The sequence below is a fragment of the Echinops telfairi genome, unplaced genomic scaffold (genome assembly GCF_000313985.2).
Source record: "Echinops telfairi isolate 266 unplaced genomic scaffold, ASM31398v2 ScPeMD7_7469;HRSCAF=8507_1, whole genome shotgun sequence".
Taxonomy (NCBI): Eukaryota; Metazoa; Chordata; class Mammalia; order Afrosoricida; family Tenrecidae; genus Echinops; species Echinops telfairi.
In genome coordinates this window covers 115,345,958-115,363,282 of record NW_022111373.1, presented here as the reverse complement: position 1 = coordinate 115,363,282, position 17,325 = coordinate 115,345,958, and the positions used below count along the sequence as shown (strand labels likewise).

General features: G+C 41.2%; 1 protein-coding gene across 5 annotated transcripts in view; it reads right to left on the bottom strand.

Moving 5' to 3' along the window:
- The window catches only part of LMBRD2 (LMBR1 domain containing 2), an 85,134-nt gene that overhangs the window by 43,836 nt on the left and 23,973 nt on the right, over nucleotides 1-17,325 (bottom strand). For 2 of the 5 annotated variants that reach the window (XM_045285064.1, XM_045285065.1), the window contains exons 4-6: nucleotides 7,268-7,366; nucleotides 4,159-4,326; nucleotides 2,107-2,317 (exon numbers count right to left, since the gene is read on the bottom strand). In XM_045285064.1, coding sequence (XP_045140999.1) covers nucleotides 2,107-2,317; nucleotides 4,159-4,326; nucleotides 7,268-7,366 — 478 coding nt within the window. The remainder of the gene's footprint in view (nucleotides 1-2,106; nucleotides 2,318-4,158; nucleotides 4,327-7,267; nucleotides 7,367-17,325) is intronic. The other 3 variants (XM_004698079.2, XM_045285066.1, XM_045285067.1) reach the window with 2 other exon arrangements.

Sequence of the window (17,325 nt, the reverse complement as noted above, 5' to 3'; positions counted from 1 at the left end):
CTGCTTTCATGCTATAATTACAAAGGTGAGTAATTGTGAAAGAGATCATATCAACAAAGCATCAAATATTGAGTAGCTGGTCCTTTACAGGCATAAATTGTCAAACTCTGGTTAAAGTATAAACTCTGCAATTAGACTGCCTGGATCTACCACTGACTAACTATGTGACCAGAGAAATATTGCTCACTTTTTCAGTGCTTTTAAAAATGGAAATGAAAATATCTCCTTTAAACGCATTAAATGCATGTAGAATATTTAAATAGTCTTAGGCCACTAGTAAATCTATATACCTGTTTGCTATTATCTCCATTAGTACATCTGAAGAACCAAAGTTGAATCTTAGGCAAAGACTAAAAGTCTACATAACTGCTATTTCATCATTATTTGCAAGTTTGAATAACCAAAATCGACCAATGTGAGGAAGACATGGTTAAAAGGACTGGAGAGCCAAACACGGGCCAAACGATGTTCTTGTATGCTACATTAAAAGATTTTGGAGGCTTTTTTCCCTAACAGGAGTAAGGAACTTGCAATATGAGACTTTACTTTGGAAAGTAATTTATTTTCACAGAGGAGCAAAAATAAGAGGTCCCTATAATAACCTCTTATAAAACCCAAAACCCAATTATCTCAGGTAGCAACATTTCAAAATTTGGTCTAAATTTTTGTGGACTTTATTGAAATTTGTCTTTTGAACAGCCCCATTTTATTAGAGAATAAACTGCAATGATTCATTTGGATTCAGGAAACAAAACTTGATACACAATCCCTATGCAAATTATTCTTGAAAGTTTCCATATTTAGTTGGTGAGATTACTTTAGGCTAAACTTTCAGGAAGAACTTTATTTTCCACTCTATCAGAGTAACCACTTAATTTAGCAAATAACCTACAGTTTGAAGCTCAGGTGGCATAACAGTTAAGCACAATGTGCTACCGGCAAGGTCAATGGTTGGAATCTAGCAGCTTCTCCTTGGGAGAAGAGTTCTGGATGTGCTCTCACAAAGATTACATACAGCTAAAGAAAGCCTACAGGGCAGTTCTCCTCTTTCAGACACAGAGAGATGAGTCAGAATTGACTCTAAGGTACCCAACAACAACAATCTAGGGTTCTCTTTAGAATGAAAAGGGGCACAATTAAAAATTAACCCAAGACAAGACAATAGGCATAACTCCTAACTGTTGAGTATAGACTCACTAAGTCTTTGTCATTTAGAAGATAAAAAGGACTACTCAGGAGATTTAACTACCTACAGGAAGTCATTCTGGATGAGTCGGCCTGTAGGATTTCATATGACACACTGCCAAGCTAAAGCCCATCAGTACATTATCAACAACAATGACAAATAAACAATGGGAAGAAAATATCATGCTCAGGGCAGTGAATATTTCATGTGGCTCTTCTAGCCTTGGTCCCTGTATCTCCGATCAATCGAACTTTTCCTGATGGGTTTGAGTAGAAGAAGATAGGGGACAATACTGATAGAATTGAGTTGTGAGTGCTTGTTGACAGACTTCACAGTGATTGTCATCCCTGCTGCATATAAAATGAGCCCTCTCAGCAGTTGGATGGGGGAATCTCATTACCAGCAAGACCTAACAGTAGACATGCCCTCTAGACCCTGAAGTCCCTGTGCATTAAACCTCCATGATCCAGAAAAGCAGCAGTAGCAGAGTCAGGAGCCAGAACATGAGACGGAATGGTAGACTTTCCAGAACACAGAGCAAGTAGATTTGAATGCCTTTGGGCAGGTGGTTGGCTTGTGGGGTGGGCTGCCTCTGGACACTTAATTAGGGAGCTGGGTTCAATACCCCATGGAGCTGGAGCGTCCTTGAGTTGAGGCTTACAGAGGAGTGGCATTACCTTTGGGCATTAAGTAGAACCAAAAGAATTTTGTAACATGTCCTGACTAAACAACTGTATTCTGAGGACTTCCACTTGAATTGTAGCCCATTAACTTCTGCAATAAACCCCATTATGGCAAGCTATGTCTGTGAGTACTGCGTGGCCACTGCAATGAATTGTAGAGCCTATCAGAGAAATTGTGTTTGAGGTAAAACACATGTAACGTGCTGATTGTTGCTTGTAAGGTTTAAACTTACTTACCTCCATGATGTCTTCTAAGTTTTCCTCTGCATCTGCTTTCTCCGTCATCAGTTTTGCTGCCTTAAAATAAGTCTTCATAAGCAGGTAACCCTTTTTTGCTCCATTCCAGTATGAACGAGGGATTTCCACCAAGCCATATCCCAGGAGCAGCACGAGAAGAAACAGACCCCAGGTATTCGCAGCAGCTATCCCAATTGTCTGCAGCTGGTTCCTGAGAAAGAAAATGCACGTCGCATGCTGGGATCCATTTTTACATCCAAATGTACAATGAGGCTAAATAATATTAGGTGATTTTTCAGAACGCAACTGCCCCCACAGAATGGTTAGGATTTAGATATAATAGATCAGACCTTCAAATCCTCAGCTACTCTTTTAATAACAGCAGCTAAACTGTGTGTTTGAATGGTGGTACAGTGCATTACCCATTGGGCTGTTAACCATAATCTGAGCAGTTTGATACCACCAGCCACTCTGAGAGAGAAAGATGAGGCTTTCTATTCCCAACAAGTTTCACAGTCTTGGAACCCACAGGGGTAGTTCTACTCTGTCCTATTGGATCACTATGAGTTGGAATCAATTCAATTCAAGATCCCAGGTGGTCATAAAAAAAAGTTTCAACAAAATAAAACAATTGATGTGTGCATATCAAACACTAATTCCTTTATAATTAAAATTAGTCTCTACGATAGTTCATGGCAAAAATATGTATAAGGAGCATTCAAAACATTTGTAGAAAGGGAGAATCAAAGGAGAAATTTTCCATGAACTTTTGGAAGTCCCTTTGTATGTATTTTCCCTAAGAATGCACATTTTTTTCAATTAGTGGTCTCTTTTTCAAATTAACCAAGAGAAGTTTGAAAATTGAAAGAGTTTAAACTACTTCATGTTGAAGCAGGTTGACTCAAACTTCCAAAATACAGTTTTGAGCTACTCCTGAATTTTAAATCTAGGTCTTCGAGTCATTAGAGATACTAAAAGTATAATACAGATACCACTTTTATGATCATGTCTAAATTTAAGAGAACAATAAAGACAAATATGCTCCAAAACTATGGCCAATACAGGAGGAAAAAATATTTCAATCCCACAGAAAAGCAATCAGAATAAAATAAGACACTTTATTATGTACAAAATGTGAAATCCTATGCCAAAAATTATAGGAGCAAGGGAGGCCATCAAAGACCACCAGCATCTGAATGAGTCCCTTATAAGGCGTCTCAAGAAAAGCCTCCAAAAACTTTTGGAAGAGTTTGGACTACATCCAAAGAGCAAGGAAGAATGGAAGATACTAAACAAAGTATTAGTCATCTGTCTAATGATTGTATGAGAGTGCTTTAAAAAGTTCATGGAAAAATTCCATTACTTTTCAATTCCATTTTTCAATGAACTTTTTGAAGATGATTTAAGGATATCATTCTGTAATAGTGCTTCCCAAAGTGGACAATACTGTCCCCTGAAGGGTGCTGAAATGATCCAGTTGGGGGGCTACAAAAGCAGATACCTATACTTAATCCTGGATTATGAGCAATAGTACAAAAGTTTTTAATGACCATCGGGAAGTAATTTTTTCGTCCAAAATGGGGGGCAGTAGCCTAAATAAGTTGGGGAACCTATGTTTATAATTTATTTCTTAGTAATATGGATTATTCAGGTATCGTTTTAGGGAATCTATAAAACATAACTTGCCTGTTTCTTGACAAAATGTCCACTTGCCCAGTGGGTGAAGGGAAACATCGGGCAATGTAAGAAATGACAAAATAATAATAATTTATAAATTGTCAAGGGTTCAAGGGAGAGAGAAGGGTAAAAATGAGGAGCTGATACCAAGGGCTCAAATGGAAAGAAAATGTTTTGAAAATAATGATGGCAACAAATGTACAAATGTGCTCGACACAATGGATACAAGTATGGATTGTGATAAGAGTTGTACGAGCTCCCAATAAAATGATTTAAATAAGAAAAAAAAGTCTACTTACCCACACAAGTGAGATAGAGATGAGTTTTTAAAAGTGCAAACATGCAGAACAATGTTAAGAACACTAATTTTCTTACCATTCTAAGTGCAAATGTGGGTTTACAGCTACATAAATTAAAAATGCTCCAAAAATCAGCAAATAGGTGCCATAATAGATGGCATTCTCAATCAGAGCTGTTTTGATCTTCCCAGTGATGGAAAACCCTCCTGACCTTGCATACGATTGCATGAAGGGCAACAGGATCCTAAGTGGTCAAAAAAGAACATGATTACACAAAATAAGACAATTGATGTGTGCGTAATAAAAAATACCCTACGTACATGAAATCTCAATTTTAATATGCATTTCTTTTCACTAATAAATATTAAAGCTGAGTAAATGCTGCCAGGCTTATCTATATTATCTATATTAAACTTGGAGGAGAACAAAGAAGGCCACAATGGCCACCAGCAGCAGAATTAGAGACGTACAGTGAGTCCCAACAAAAGCTTCTATAGCCTTTTTGAAGAGTTTGGATGACATCCAAAGAACAATCAGGAAGAATGGAAGATTGAAGGTCTTTAAGAGCATTTTTAAAATTAAGAATTAAATTGATTTTTAAAAATAAACATTAAGAAAATTTTACTTTTCTCGAAAGGAGGAGCCCTGGTGGTGCAGTGGTTACTCAACGCTGCTCCTTAGTAGATGGTGCGTCTTAGTCCCATAAAGATTTACACGCTCAGAAACGCACAAGGGCAGTTTTACCCTGTCCTAGGGGTTAGCATTGACTTGATGGCAGTGAGTCTTCTCCTTAAAAAGACTAATAAGGATGTACCATGTAGACTACCTTGAGGGAGAATAAAATTGGGAATGAGTTGGGAGAGGGTGAAGGTGTAATAAGCAGGAACTTGCCAACATTTTAAAGACCCTAGGGGACATACAGAAGGAGCTACATTGGAAGTGGTTGGTGGACCAGTTCAGGGTTGAGCATAACTCAAACCACACTCCCTACCATGGACTTGATTCCAACTCATAGAAACCCTATAGGTCAGAGTAAGAAATGTTCCCGTGGGTTTCTGAGGCTATAACTCTTTAGTAACAACCTATAATATGCAGATGACATAACCATGTTTGCTGCAAGTGAGGACTTGAAGCACTGGCTGTGCAGCCTTCAGTATGAATTACAACTCAATGTAAAGAAGACTATAATCTTCACAACTGGACCAATAGTTAACATCATGATAAATGGAGAAAAAAATGAAGTTGTCAAGGATTTCATCTTGATTATATCCACTATCAATGCTCATGGAAACAGCAGTCACAAGAAGAAATTAACGCATTGGGCAATTCTGCTTCATAAGACTTTCTTTAACATGTTGAAAGGCAAGGATATTACTATGAAGACTAAGGTGTGCCTAATCCTAGCCACAGTATTTTCAATTGCCTTGTATGATGTGAAAGTTGGACATTGAATAAGGAAGACTTGAGAATTAAAGTGTTTGAATTGTGGTGCTGGAGAAGCATATTGAAAGTACCATGGACTGCTAAAAGGACAAACTGACCTGTGTTGGAAGAAGTAAGGCCAGAGTGCCCTTAGAAGGAAGGATGGTGAAACTTCATCTCAAATGTACTCTGGACACGTTATTAGGAGAGACCAGTCCCAGGAAAAGGACATCATGCTGATAAGGTAGAGGGGCAGTAAAATAGAGGAAGGACCTTGAGAAAGAAGATGGATTGACACAGTGGCTGCAACAACGGATCAAAGATAACCACTGTGAGGATGGTGCAGGACTTCCCGGTACATTAGGTGCTGTGAGCTGAAGCTGCCTCGATGGCACCTGCTAACAACAACAACAACAACAACAACTCTTCCCTGGAGTAAAAAGTAGGCAGCCTCATCTTTCTCCCAAGGTGAGTCGAGAAGATTTGAACTACAGATAAATTCTGGTCATCACTATTTGAATGAGAATAAAAAAACATCAGTAGCTGAGATACCTAAGATCGGGCAGGGTTAGTATTTACAATGAGAAAAGATTGAGAAATACCAACTTTCAAAGAAGAGTAGAGAATAGCAAAGAACATTAAACAGAACAACAGAAAGCTAAGAAGAAAACCAAGTACTTATGGAGTAGAGACTAAAGAGTATTTAAAATTAGAATATGAGCATAATATAATCAAATGTTGACTCAGGTGAAGTAAATAAGGGCTTGGTAGTGGGAACAGAGGGGTGGGAATAAAAAACAGGGTAGAATTAGAAAACAGGGTTGAGGAGTAAGCAACTCATAAATAGAGACACCAAATCCTTAATTCATTGAAAAGTCTGGGCAGGATAAACACAGACTAGTTATAAACTGGACTATTTTACAGAAATGACAACAGTTAACACAGGTGAATTTCCTAAATAAACTGTGAGCAAAGAAGCTAGATTAGAAAATGTATATGCTGTACAACTTGTTCATGAAATTCAAAACCAGGTAAACAAGTCTACGGCTAAGAAAGTGAAAACAACAGCATCTTTTACAAGGAAGTAGTAATTGCGAAGGGGCCTGAGGGAGGCTTCTGGGGCATTGGTAATGGTCTGTATCTTCATCTGAGTGGTGGCTGTATAAGTATTCTCACTTTGAAAATGTCAGACTAACCACAAAATCGTTCACTTTTCTCTAAGAATTTGTATTTAAATGTAAAAGCCCAACCCCAATTTAGCTGTGATGAGTAACATAGGATGAGAGGATTATGCATGCTTAATTGAAAGTGGAAGATATAATCAGAAACAAGAGTTTACAGGGATAGACCTCTATTTTAAACAAGAGAGCTTGGCAGTTCTTGGTTCTGTTGTACATAGGGTGGCTATCGATCAGAACTGACTTGATGGCCTCTCACAGCAATGATGACATTGGCATTTTCATGTAAGAATGGGGCTAGAAGTCTGGACTGAAGAAAGGATACAGAATCCAATAACTGGAGGGGAATATTGATGAGAAAATTTTTGTTTTTATGGCTTTTATTTCTTTCATTTGCTATTTTTTAATTTTCACTTTTGTTTAAGACGGGACTGGAGCCAGCAGAAGAGAAGAGGATGCAGATCTAAGGACAGTAACAATTTCACTTTATTTTAAATTTAAATATGAATTCTTATTAGAAAATAAAGCACCATTTCTTTAACTTTAGATAAGTTTCTAAAACGCTTATCTTTCACTGTCACTTACCATGTTAAAAATTGCGATGTCCAATACACTACCCTCCAGAAAACTGGCATGATTCCATCAGGAATGTAACTCCATGGCTTGAAACATAGATGTTGACTGCTGGATAACAATTAAAGCCAATTAATCATAAATGATGACACTTAAATCAACTATACAACTGATAAATGCTCTGTAAAGCAAAGTTCATTTCATAGTACATTCAGGTTTTCAAACTACAGACTTAAAGTAAGATTGCAGAATTTTTTAGAATACTTATAATTCAGAGAAGACTGAAACTTTTAGAAAGACACAAAAGGAACAAGTTTGTTCTAGAGAGAAAGGCCATTTCAGCTTTTCAGTCACTGAGCAACAAGAGGATATAATGTTCAGCTCTAGAATAATAAATAAGTCCTTAAGAACAAATGCACCATGAAAGCAAACTTCTTTCTTTTCTAGAAGATATACACTAATAATCTCTGGGTGGGGAAAATGGCTAAGTGCTCAGTTATTAGTTGGAAAGTTGGTGGTTTGAACCTACCCAGAAGTACTTCAGACGATAGGCCTGACAATCTCCTTCCAATAGGTCACACTTTGAAAACCCCACAGAGCAGGTCTATTCCACACTTCTGAGCTCACCATGAGTGGGAACTGAGTCAATGGAAACTAACAACTAAGAACCAAAAATCCCAGAAAAATCACTCCACCTGTTATCAAGTTGATTTTGACTCATCATGACATTATACAGGGCAGCTGAAGCTGTAAATCTTGATGGGAGCTGACAGCCTCATCTTTCTCCCAAGTGTGAGTAGCTGCTGAGTTTGAACTCCTGACCTTATGGTAAGTAGTCCAATGCCTAATCCACAGCGCCACCTCTAAATCTCACAAAAAGATAAACCCTCATTCCATTTGTGAGTGTTCCCCCCCAACCTCCCTGAGGAGAGGAAGGAGATAATGTTTCAATTGCCAGGAACTGATCATCTGACTGAATCAGTCACTTACAGTGTTGCTCTTATGAAAAGACATCCTTCCAAATTTATGTTTGAATTTACTTAAGATAAGCGTTATTGCTGACCTTATCCTTCCATTCCATTGTTGGGTATTTGTCCTATATGCTAGGGATATCTTTAACGGTTCCAAGGATATCTTTACTCGCTTCCAACAACCTATAATTCTTGCGGATCGGTAGCCAATCTTTAATGGTTCTTGAAAGGGAAGTAACATTTAAATTTCAAAATTCATCCAAACATACTAAACTTAGTTTTTATAAAAAATTGCATTAGGATAAGAAAAAGTATAAGATCCACATGATAATATCCATAAACTCAGAAAAAGCATTTGACAACTTCCAACACCCATTCCTAATGAAGGCACTCACGAAGACAGGACTGGAAGGTAAATTCCTCAAGCTAATACAAGCTATCTATGAAAAACCAACAGCCAATATCATAGTCAATGGAGAAAAGACAAAAACAATCCCACTGAAAAACAGTACCAGACAAGGATGACCCCTGTCCCCACTTCTATTCAATATCATACTGGAGGTCCTAGCTAACAACATAAGACAGCAGAAGGACATTAAAGGGATCCAAATGGGAGAGGAGGAGGTGAAACTATAGCTATTTACAGACGACATGATCTTGTACATTGAAAACCCCAAAAGCTCCACAGAGTACTTACAGGAATAGATGAATATGAAAGAGTGGTAGGATCCAAGATCAATAAACAGAAGTTGATAGGTTTGCTATATACATTGGACAGACCATGAAAGAGGAGATCAAGAAGGCAGGACCCTTCACGATAGCCCAGAACAAACTGAAATACCTAGGAATGTATTTAACAAAAAAACCTAAAGACCTATACAAGGAAAACTATAAGACCCTACTACAGGAAGTCAAAAGTGACCACCACAAATGGAAGAACATCCCATGCTAGTGGATTGGAAGACTCAACATAATAAAGATGTCAATCTTACCCAAATCACTTTATAAGTTTAACAACGCTATTCCAATTCAAATATCAACAACCTTCTTCAAAGAATTGGGAAAAAACTGACCACCAATTTCATATGGAGAGGGAAGAAGTCCAGAATTAGCAGAGAACTCCTCAAGAAGAAGGACAAAGTCGGGGGACTCACTTTACCTGATTTTAACACCTACTACACATCCACAGTGGTCAAAACAGTGTGGTACTAGCACAATGACAGAAATTCAGACCAGTGGAAAAGAATAGAAAGCCCAGAAGTCAAACCACCAGCATGTAGACAACTGATCTTCGATGAGGGTCCCAAAAACATCAAGTGGGAGGCTGATGCCCTTTTTAACAAGTGATGCTGGAAACAATGAATATCCACGTGTAGAAAAATGAAAACAAGATGTTTACCTCATCCCATGCACAAGAACAAACTCAATGTGGATCACAGACCTAGATGTAAAATCTCAAACCATCAGGCCCATCAAGGAAGGAATCGGGACTAGCCTAAGAGCATTGGCCCAGGGAATTCATAGGCTCACCGCAATAGGGGAGGGTACACACACAAGTGAACTGGAAATCCACAAATGGAATTTAATAAGAATAAAACACCTGTGTGCCTCGAAAGACTTCACCAAGAGGGTAACAAAGCAACCCACAGACTGTGAGAGGATTTTTAGTACTGAAACATCAGACAAAGGGCTTATTACCAAAATCTACAACATGCCCTGCAAAAAGAGGAAAACAGTTAACCCCTTAAGGAAGTGGTCAAAAGAATGCAAAAGAAATTTCATTAGGGAGGAGACCCCTATGACCAATAAACACAAGAGAAAGTGTTCCCGTTCATTAGCCATTAGAGAAATGCAAATTAAAACAACCATGAAACACTATATAACACCCCTGAGGTTAGCCCAAATCAGAAAAATCAGAGAGCAACAAATGTTGGAAGGGATGTGGTGAAATAGGAACTCTCCTCCACTGCTGGTGGTTGTGTAGATATACACAGGCACTGAGGAAAGCAATTTGGCGATACTTAAAGAAAACGGAAATTGATGTACCTTATGACCCAGCCATCCCTCTACTGGGCATATACCCAGAGGAGGTAAGAAATAAAACACAACCAGTCATCTGAGCTCCAATGTTTATTGCAGTGCAATTCACAATTGCAAAGAGTTGGAAACAAACTAAACTTCCATCGATAGACTAGTGGATTGGTAAACTCTGGCACATACACACAATGGAGTACTATGTGGCACTAAAAAGCACGATCACAAGAAACACGTCATTTCATGGGAAGAGTTGGAAGGAATTATGTTAAGTGAGGTAAGCCAATCTCAAAAGGACAAGTATAACATGAGTCCCCTGAGGTCAGTATAATCAGTACGGCAGGAATAGAAGAAAAGACACTTATCTCACAATATAGGGGTGGAGGCACAGGCAGTCGGGGAGGTCAGACCAAACCCAGGGAGATACATGTGAATCCAACATAACTGAAGGGGAAAGAGGGAAGGAGGGAGAATGGGGGTGGGGAGAAACTGAGATGATGACATGGGGGGAACAGGGCACTAATCCACCCAGGGGGAGAGTATTGGTTGTGTCCCCACAGAATAGGAACGTGCATAGAGACCCCACCATGGCACAGCAAACCAGGAGGGCAACGTAACACATGGAGAAATGCATGAACAGACTGGACTACAGGGTCAGCCCCAAGCAGAACCAGCCTGACCCCCGAGACCTTCTGGTGGGGGAAAGGAACCGACCTACCATACCCAGATGGAAGCAAACCAAGAAGGAAAAAGAGAAAGGGGCAGTTAGCTTAGACTCCACATAGGCACACCACGCCCACAGGATGTGGCCCCTGCATGGAGCTGCTAAGGCACAGAGAGGACTATGGGACTATGAACAATTCAAGACATGTTGTCCCCTAACTAGAGCATACAGAGATGGGCCAATAATGGGGACACATGGAGGGGAGACAATGTGGGAATGGAGCATAACAGATCAACAATTGGAGTACAGTCAAGCCACAGAGCCCCTGAGGAGCCCCAAGAATGGACTTCGGGCTAGGAGGGACAGCCCCCGATCTCCTTCAAGACCAGAGGGGAGGGTTCCATAGGGACCCTTTTTCTTTCTTTCTTTTTTCTCTCTTTCCTTTTCTTTCTTCAACCATATGTTTTATTGTTTGGACTAGGACATTGATGGTTTGCCTAATTATATGGGTTGGACATGGGAGGGAAGCTCAGGCAATGGGGACAATGGCCCCGGAAGGTAGCGGGGGAAGAAGAAGGTGGGGAGAAGGGTGTGGTGAGTGGACAGCGTCATGGACAGGGGAACAACTGGGGAAGCAGAACCAGCATCTAGGAGAAGGTAGAGATCCTGTGAGTATTAGAGCAACACCAAGCTAGTGGAGAGGAAGCACTAAGAGGTGGAAGAAGGGAGAAAGTGATGGCGGGCAGGAGGAGGCAAAAGGAAACAGAGGCAAGCTCTAGGAAGCAAAGGCCTAGATAGGGAGATGAACAGAGGTGTGCACTTATGCAAATACATTAATCCATAGCAATAGTGGTATTGGACTATGTACATATATTTATAAGGCAATTCACTGAGGCTACAGACAGGGCTTGGGCCTCGGTTCATGCCTTCCCTCAATTCAACAACACTTTGTTCTAACAAATTGGCATTCTGTGATGCTCACTCTCCCCTCCTCCCCCCACACACGATAGCTGAAGACAAAATGTGTATGTAAGCAGATGTGGTGAAGACAGAGGATGGTGCCCGGCTACTAAAAGATAGTGTCTGGGGTCTTAAAGGCTTGAAGTTAAATAAGCGGCCATCCAACAGTGAAGCAACAAGCCTACATGAAAGAAGCACACCAGCCAGTGCGACCGTGAGGTGTCAACGAGACGAGGCAACAGGCATCAAAAGATTCACAACAAACAGTAAACAAACAAATTCATTGGTGAGAATGGAGGAGGGTTGGAGCAGAGACCCAGAGCCTATCTATGGACAATGGAACATCCCTGTATTAGTCTAGGTACTTTGGAGAAACAAATCCACGGCGACTCACGTATAAGAGAGAGTTTTATGTAAACAAAAGGTGCATCACGAAAACATCCCAACCCAATGCTGCCCAAGCCCACAAGTCCAACATTAACCCATTTACCCAACACCAGTCCACAAAGTCCTCCACCTCACAAAACAGAGGCAATGATGCCGACTGCAGGAGGAAAGCTGAGTCCGTGAACGTGTAAGCATCTCAGCACTGGCAGGGGTCTCCACACGGCTGCTCCAGCACCCAGGGCTGCATCGGGATAGATCCATGCGGCTTCTCCTTGGGGATGTCTTGTAGGAAATCCATCTTGCAAGCTGAAGCAGGGAACTGCTAAGGCAGCTGCACCCGATGCAACCATCACAAAACAAGAGACCCGAGAACTAGAAAGGCCGAGGCTCACCACCCATTTATCCCTCCGCCTTTCAACCAGCACCACATGTGATTATTGGCCAGGCTGGCACAATTAACTAACTCAATCCCCCACACAGAGGGGTCTCAGGGAGGGGATGAGTCAATCGGGGTGCAGTAGAACACTGATGGGTCATACAATATTCCTCTGATCCCTTGAGGCCTCCTCACCCCCTGCTATCATGACCCCTGTGCCACTTCCCAATCTAGACTAGACAGGAGCATGTGCATAGGTAGAGGCAAGAGATAAAACTCACAACACATAGAACCCAGGGACAGGAATAGGAAAAGAGATACCAAAAGGGTAGGGAGAAGGTGGGAGAGGTGGGAGGGAGGGGGCCACCGATCGCAATGAATGGCACATAACCACAGTCCCATCCAGGGGGAAGAACAATAGAAACCAGACGGGAAGGGAGACAGTGGTTGGTGTGAGATTTGAAAATAATTAACAATCTATAATCTACCAAGGGGCCACAGGGTTGGGGGAGGGCATAGGAGGGAGTGAAAAAAAGAGGAGCTGATCCCAAAGGCTCAATGGAAAGTAAACGTCTAGAAAAGAACGATGGAATATATGTATGACTATGTCGGTATGGATTGTAACCAGAGTTGTACGAGGCCCCAATAAAATGGTTTTTTTAAAAATTTGCATAAGGAAGCATGTAAGGACTACTGAAAGCATTAGTAAAAGCTATAATCAACAGTTTTCACTTGAAGTTTGATATGAATTCCATTTACTCTCTTGACAACTTGAAACTTATCTAATATATTACTGCTTTCTAAGGAATACGCATATACTACATAAAAAATAACCTCCTAGTCCTTTATAATGAACTTATAAATAAGGAAAAAGAGACAATGGATGGCCCATATTTTACATTTTGAGACAAAGGCAAAGTCAAAAATGGTCATATATTTAGTTAGGAGAAGAACTAGGACCAAAAAAATGAGCTCTTTGCCAAGTGTCTCACTCACATCTACCAAAATGTCATTTGAACCAAGAAATGTTCAAAACTACATTCTGTGTGTTTTAGGATTAAAATAGAGTATAAATTAAATGCCTATAAGCGGATACACTTCTAAGGAACAGAAAAGGAACAAATACTTCCTAAGTAGTGTTAGTCTATGAAGCCAGCTGTGTCAGTCTGGATTGTGTCTAAAGCAGTGGTTCTCAACCTGTGGGTCACGAACCCTTTGGGGGTTGAATGACCCTTTCACAGGGATCGCCTAAGACCATCAGAAAACACATATTTCTGATGGTCTTAGGAATCGAGACACCACTTCTCTATCCGTCTCCAGGTGGGTCCGCCCACATGCAGATACGCCCACATACAGTTACCTGGCGTGAAGACCATTACCCATGCTACACCATGCTTTAAGACAAAATTTCATTTATTTGTCACTAGAAATAAATATTTCACAATATATTATTACATCTTGTTTTTGTGATAAATCACTATGCATTATGTTCCATTTGTAACAATGAAAACACATGCTGCATATCAGATATTTACATTATGATTCATAACAGTAGCAAAATTACAGTTATGAAGAAGCAATGAAAATAATTTTATGGTTGGGGGTCACCACAACATGAGGAACTGTATTAAGGGTCACGGCATTAGGAAGGTTGAGAACCACTGTCTAGAAAAACAGAACCAGTGACACGCATATATGTATAAGAAAGAACTTTCTATTAAGAAGTCATTTTATATCTAGGAGGCATCCATCCCCAGTGCAGTCCAGCTCAAGTCCATGGGGCGGCTACAAGCTGAGGCCCTCTGCAGACTCGAGTAACTGCAGGCCAACGGTGCAGAAAGGTGCGGCAGGAAGCAGGGCGATCACAGGCTGGTGGTACCATGGCAGGGCACAGACGGCTCGGAGGTTGACTCCCAGAGTCAGTGGCCCACATGGAGCTGCCCCTGGAGGCACAGAGTCTTAGCAAGGAGGAAGATGAAGGGCAAGAGAAAGAGACGCTCTCACTTTCTCCTATAAAAAAGGCCACAGTACTAGGAGGCATCCTCAAGCTGTGACCTGATGGGTAGTTTAGAGCCCATCCTTACACTATCACATAGGTTCAAGTTGACATAAAACCTAACTGCCATACCAGCATTAAGCTGGTACGAAGAACAGATACCAAAATAAAAGAAAATCATAAACGAATAGCAGATGCAAAAATTCTTAACAAAATACTAACAAATTGAATCCAACAACATTTGAAAAGGATTGTATGCGATTATCAAGAGGGATTTATCCTGGGAAAGCAAAGTTGTTGATTCACCATTGGGCAACGTGCTACTCAAAGAACTGCTACTCAGTGTTGACTGGTAGTTCTATCCAGAGTCATGATCCAAGAAAAATAATACCTATATACACTCAGGTATAAGCTGACCCTTAAATTTTCACACTAAAATTTTCAAAATAAAACAGTAAAAATTTCCCTTCTTAACAGATGATATGATCCTACATAACAAAATTCACAAGAAAGCTGTTAGTGTTAATAAATCAATTCAGAAACGTGTCTGGGTTGAAGATCAATATACAAAATCAGCTGGGTTCCTATATACCAGCAATAAGCCAGCTGAAAAGAAAAACCAGGAAACAATTCCATTTATAATTTAAAAATGTTATTTTAAAAAATATGTAGGAATAAATATAGCTAGAGAGGTATAGACTGAACACTTAAAACATTAAGGAAGGCAATTAAAGACAAATACAGGGAAGGACTTTCTGTCCTCATGGATTGGAATATTTTACGATGTTACTACCACCCAGAGAAATTTATAGACTCAAGTCAAACCCAATACAAATTCTAGCAGTCTTCTTTGCAGAGTGGAAAATGCAACCATCAAAACTCATTTGGAACTGCAGAGGGCTCTGAAGAGCCAAAACAATATTGAGAAAGAACAGAGCAGGAATCACATGAAACGTCCTACTTTCTAAGGGTATTGTAAAGTTACAGTAATACAAACAGGCTAGTGCTGGTATAATGAGACATATTGACCAGTGGAATAAAACTGAGAATCTAGAAATAAACACATGCATCTATAATCAGATTTTCAACAAGGATGGTAAATCCATTTTTTTTTGTTTTTGTTGTTTTTGGGGGGTCTTCGGTGATTTTATTTTAACAGAGAAACCAGGCTGCACTAAGCCTACATGATTAGAGCAGATGGTGGCTATCTTTCCAGAGGGGGAAGCCTGAGCCCTCCTGGCAGTACCCACCCAAGGTAGAAGGCACAGCCCCGAGCGCCCTCTCCTGGTCCTTCCCTGCACTGCCTGGCTCACGGGGTGAGATGAGCGCCTGCACAACCACTCAACAAGGTAGGAAGTCCCAGTGGGCAGAAGAGGTAATCAAACTGACTCACGGATGCTGAAATGAAAGTGCAGGAGAGGGAGTTCTCCAGGGGAGCGTATGGCATGTGCATTCTTGACATAAGGATATCCTGACGGGGGCGTGGGGGAGGTTGTTGACAGGACGGGGAGCTAGGCTAGTGAGAGGTCTCTGTGTCTAAGGAAAAGAACAGCAATGATTTGGGCTGAGAGGGAAGTGTTAAAATGCCTCTAAGTATGAAAAAGGAGAGTCTTCTTTCTTCCTTTCTCTTAAACAAGCCAGGAAAGGGTGTCCTTTCCTTTCCTCGCTGCAGTGGCAGTGGGCTCAGTGGGTTGCCCCCGAAGTGATTTCTGTACTATGGGCTCTTGTCGGGAAAGACAGAGTCAGTGTCAGAAGCAGGCTTCTCTGTACAAGGTCTAGTAAGTGCCAGTTCTTAGGCTGCATGAACAGAGGAACCCTCACCACGCAAGGTGCTTCGGTTAAAGTTTCTGAAATATTGCAGTTGTGTGACGGACAGATTTTTGGCTCTTTCTCGTACACATAAACTCATTGGGAGACACCCGAGAAAACAGGATGGGGACCAGTTTGGTTTGGGAGGCACAAAGCTCCAGCCTGCAGCCACGGGTGCCTCTGTCCTAATTCATTACATGTTCTTTTCCGAGAAACACATTCAATGGCTGAGTGTGAAGGACTGTGGTTCAGAGAAATAGCCTGCCCTCCACCATCCACCTGCTCTCAGGCTCCCCTTGAATCCCACGACAGCAGGGGCTGAAGAGGCCGGGCATCTCTGTTCCCTCTCATTGGGGAAATTACTTGGTGACCTCATGAATGGCGTGGGCAAGGTAGCCCACGTTGCCAGAGGTGACTCCAGCCATAGAGATGTGGCTGTCCTTTGTCATGTAGATGGAGAACTCCTTGGTCAGGCGCTCCACCTGTTCAGGCTTGAGCCCCGTGAAACAAAACATGCCTATTTGGTCAGTGATGTGCTGCCAGTTGTGGGAGGAGCCCTCCTTCTTGAGGTTGGAGACCAGCTGGGTCCGCATGCTGATGATGCAGTCTGCCATGCCTTTGACTTCCTGCAACCATTGTTTCCGAAGCTCCGGCGTGGTCAAGATGGTCGAGGCAATCCGGGCCCTATGGAGAGGGGGGTTGTAATACATAGGACGGATCAAAATCTTCAACTGCGACTCCACCCTCTTGGCAGTTTCAGCATCTGCGCAGACCACGGTGAAGGCTCCCACGCGCTCACCGTACAAGCCCATGTTCTTGGCGTAGGACTGGCAGAGGCACACATCAATGCCCTGGTCGATGAAGTGGCGCACG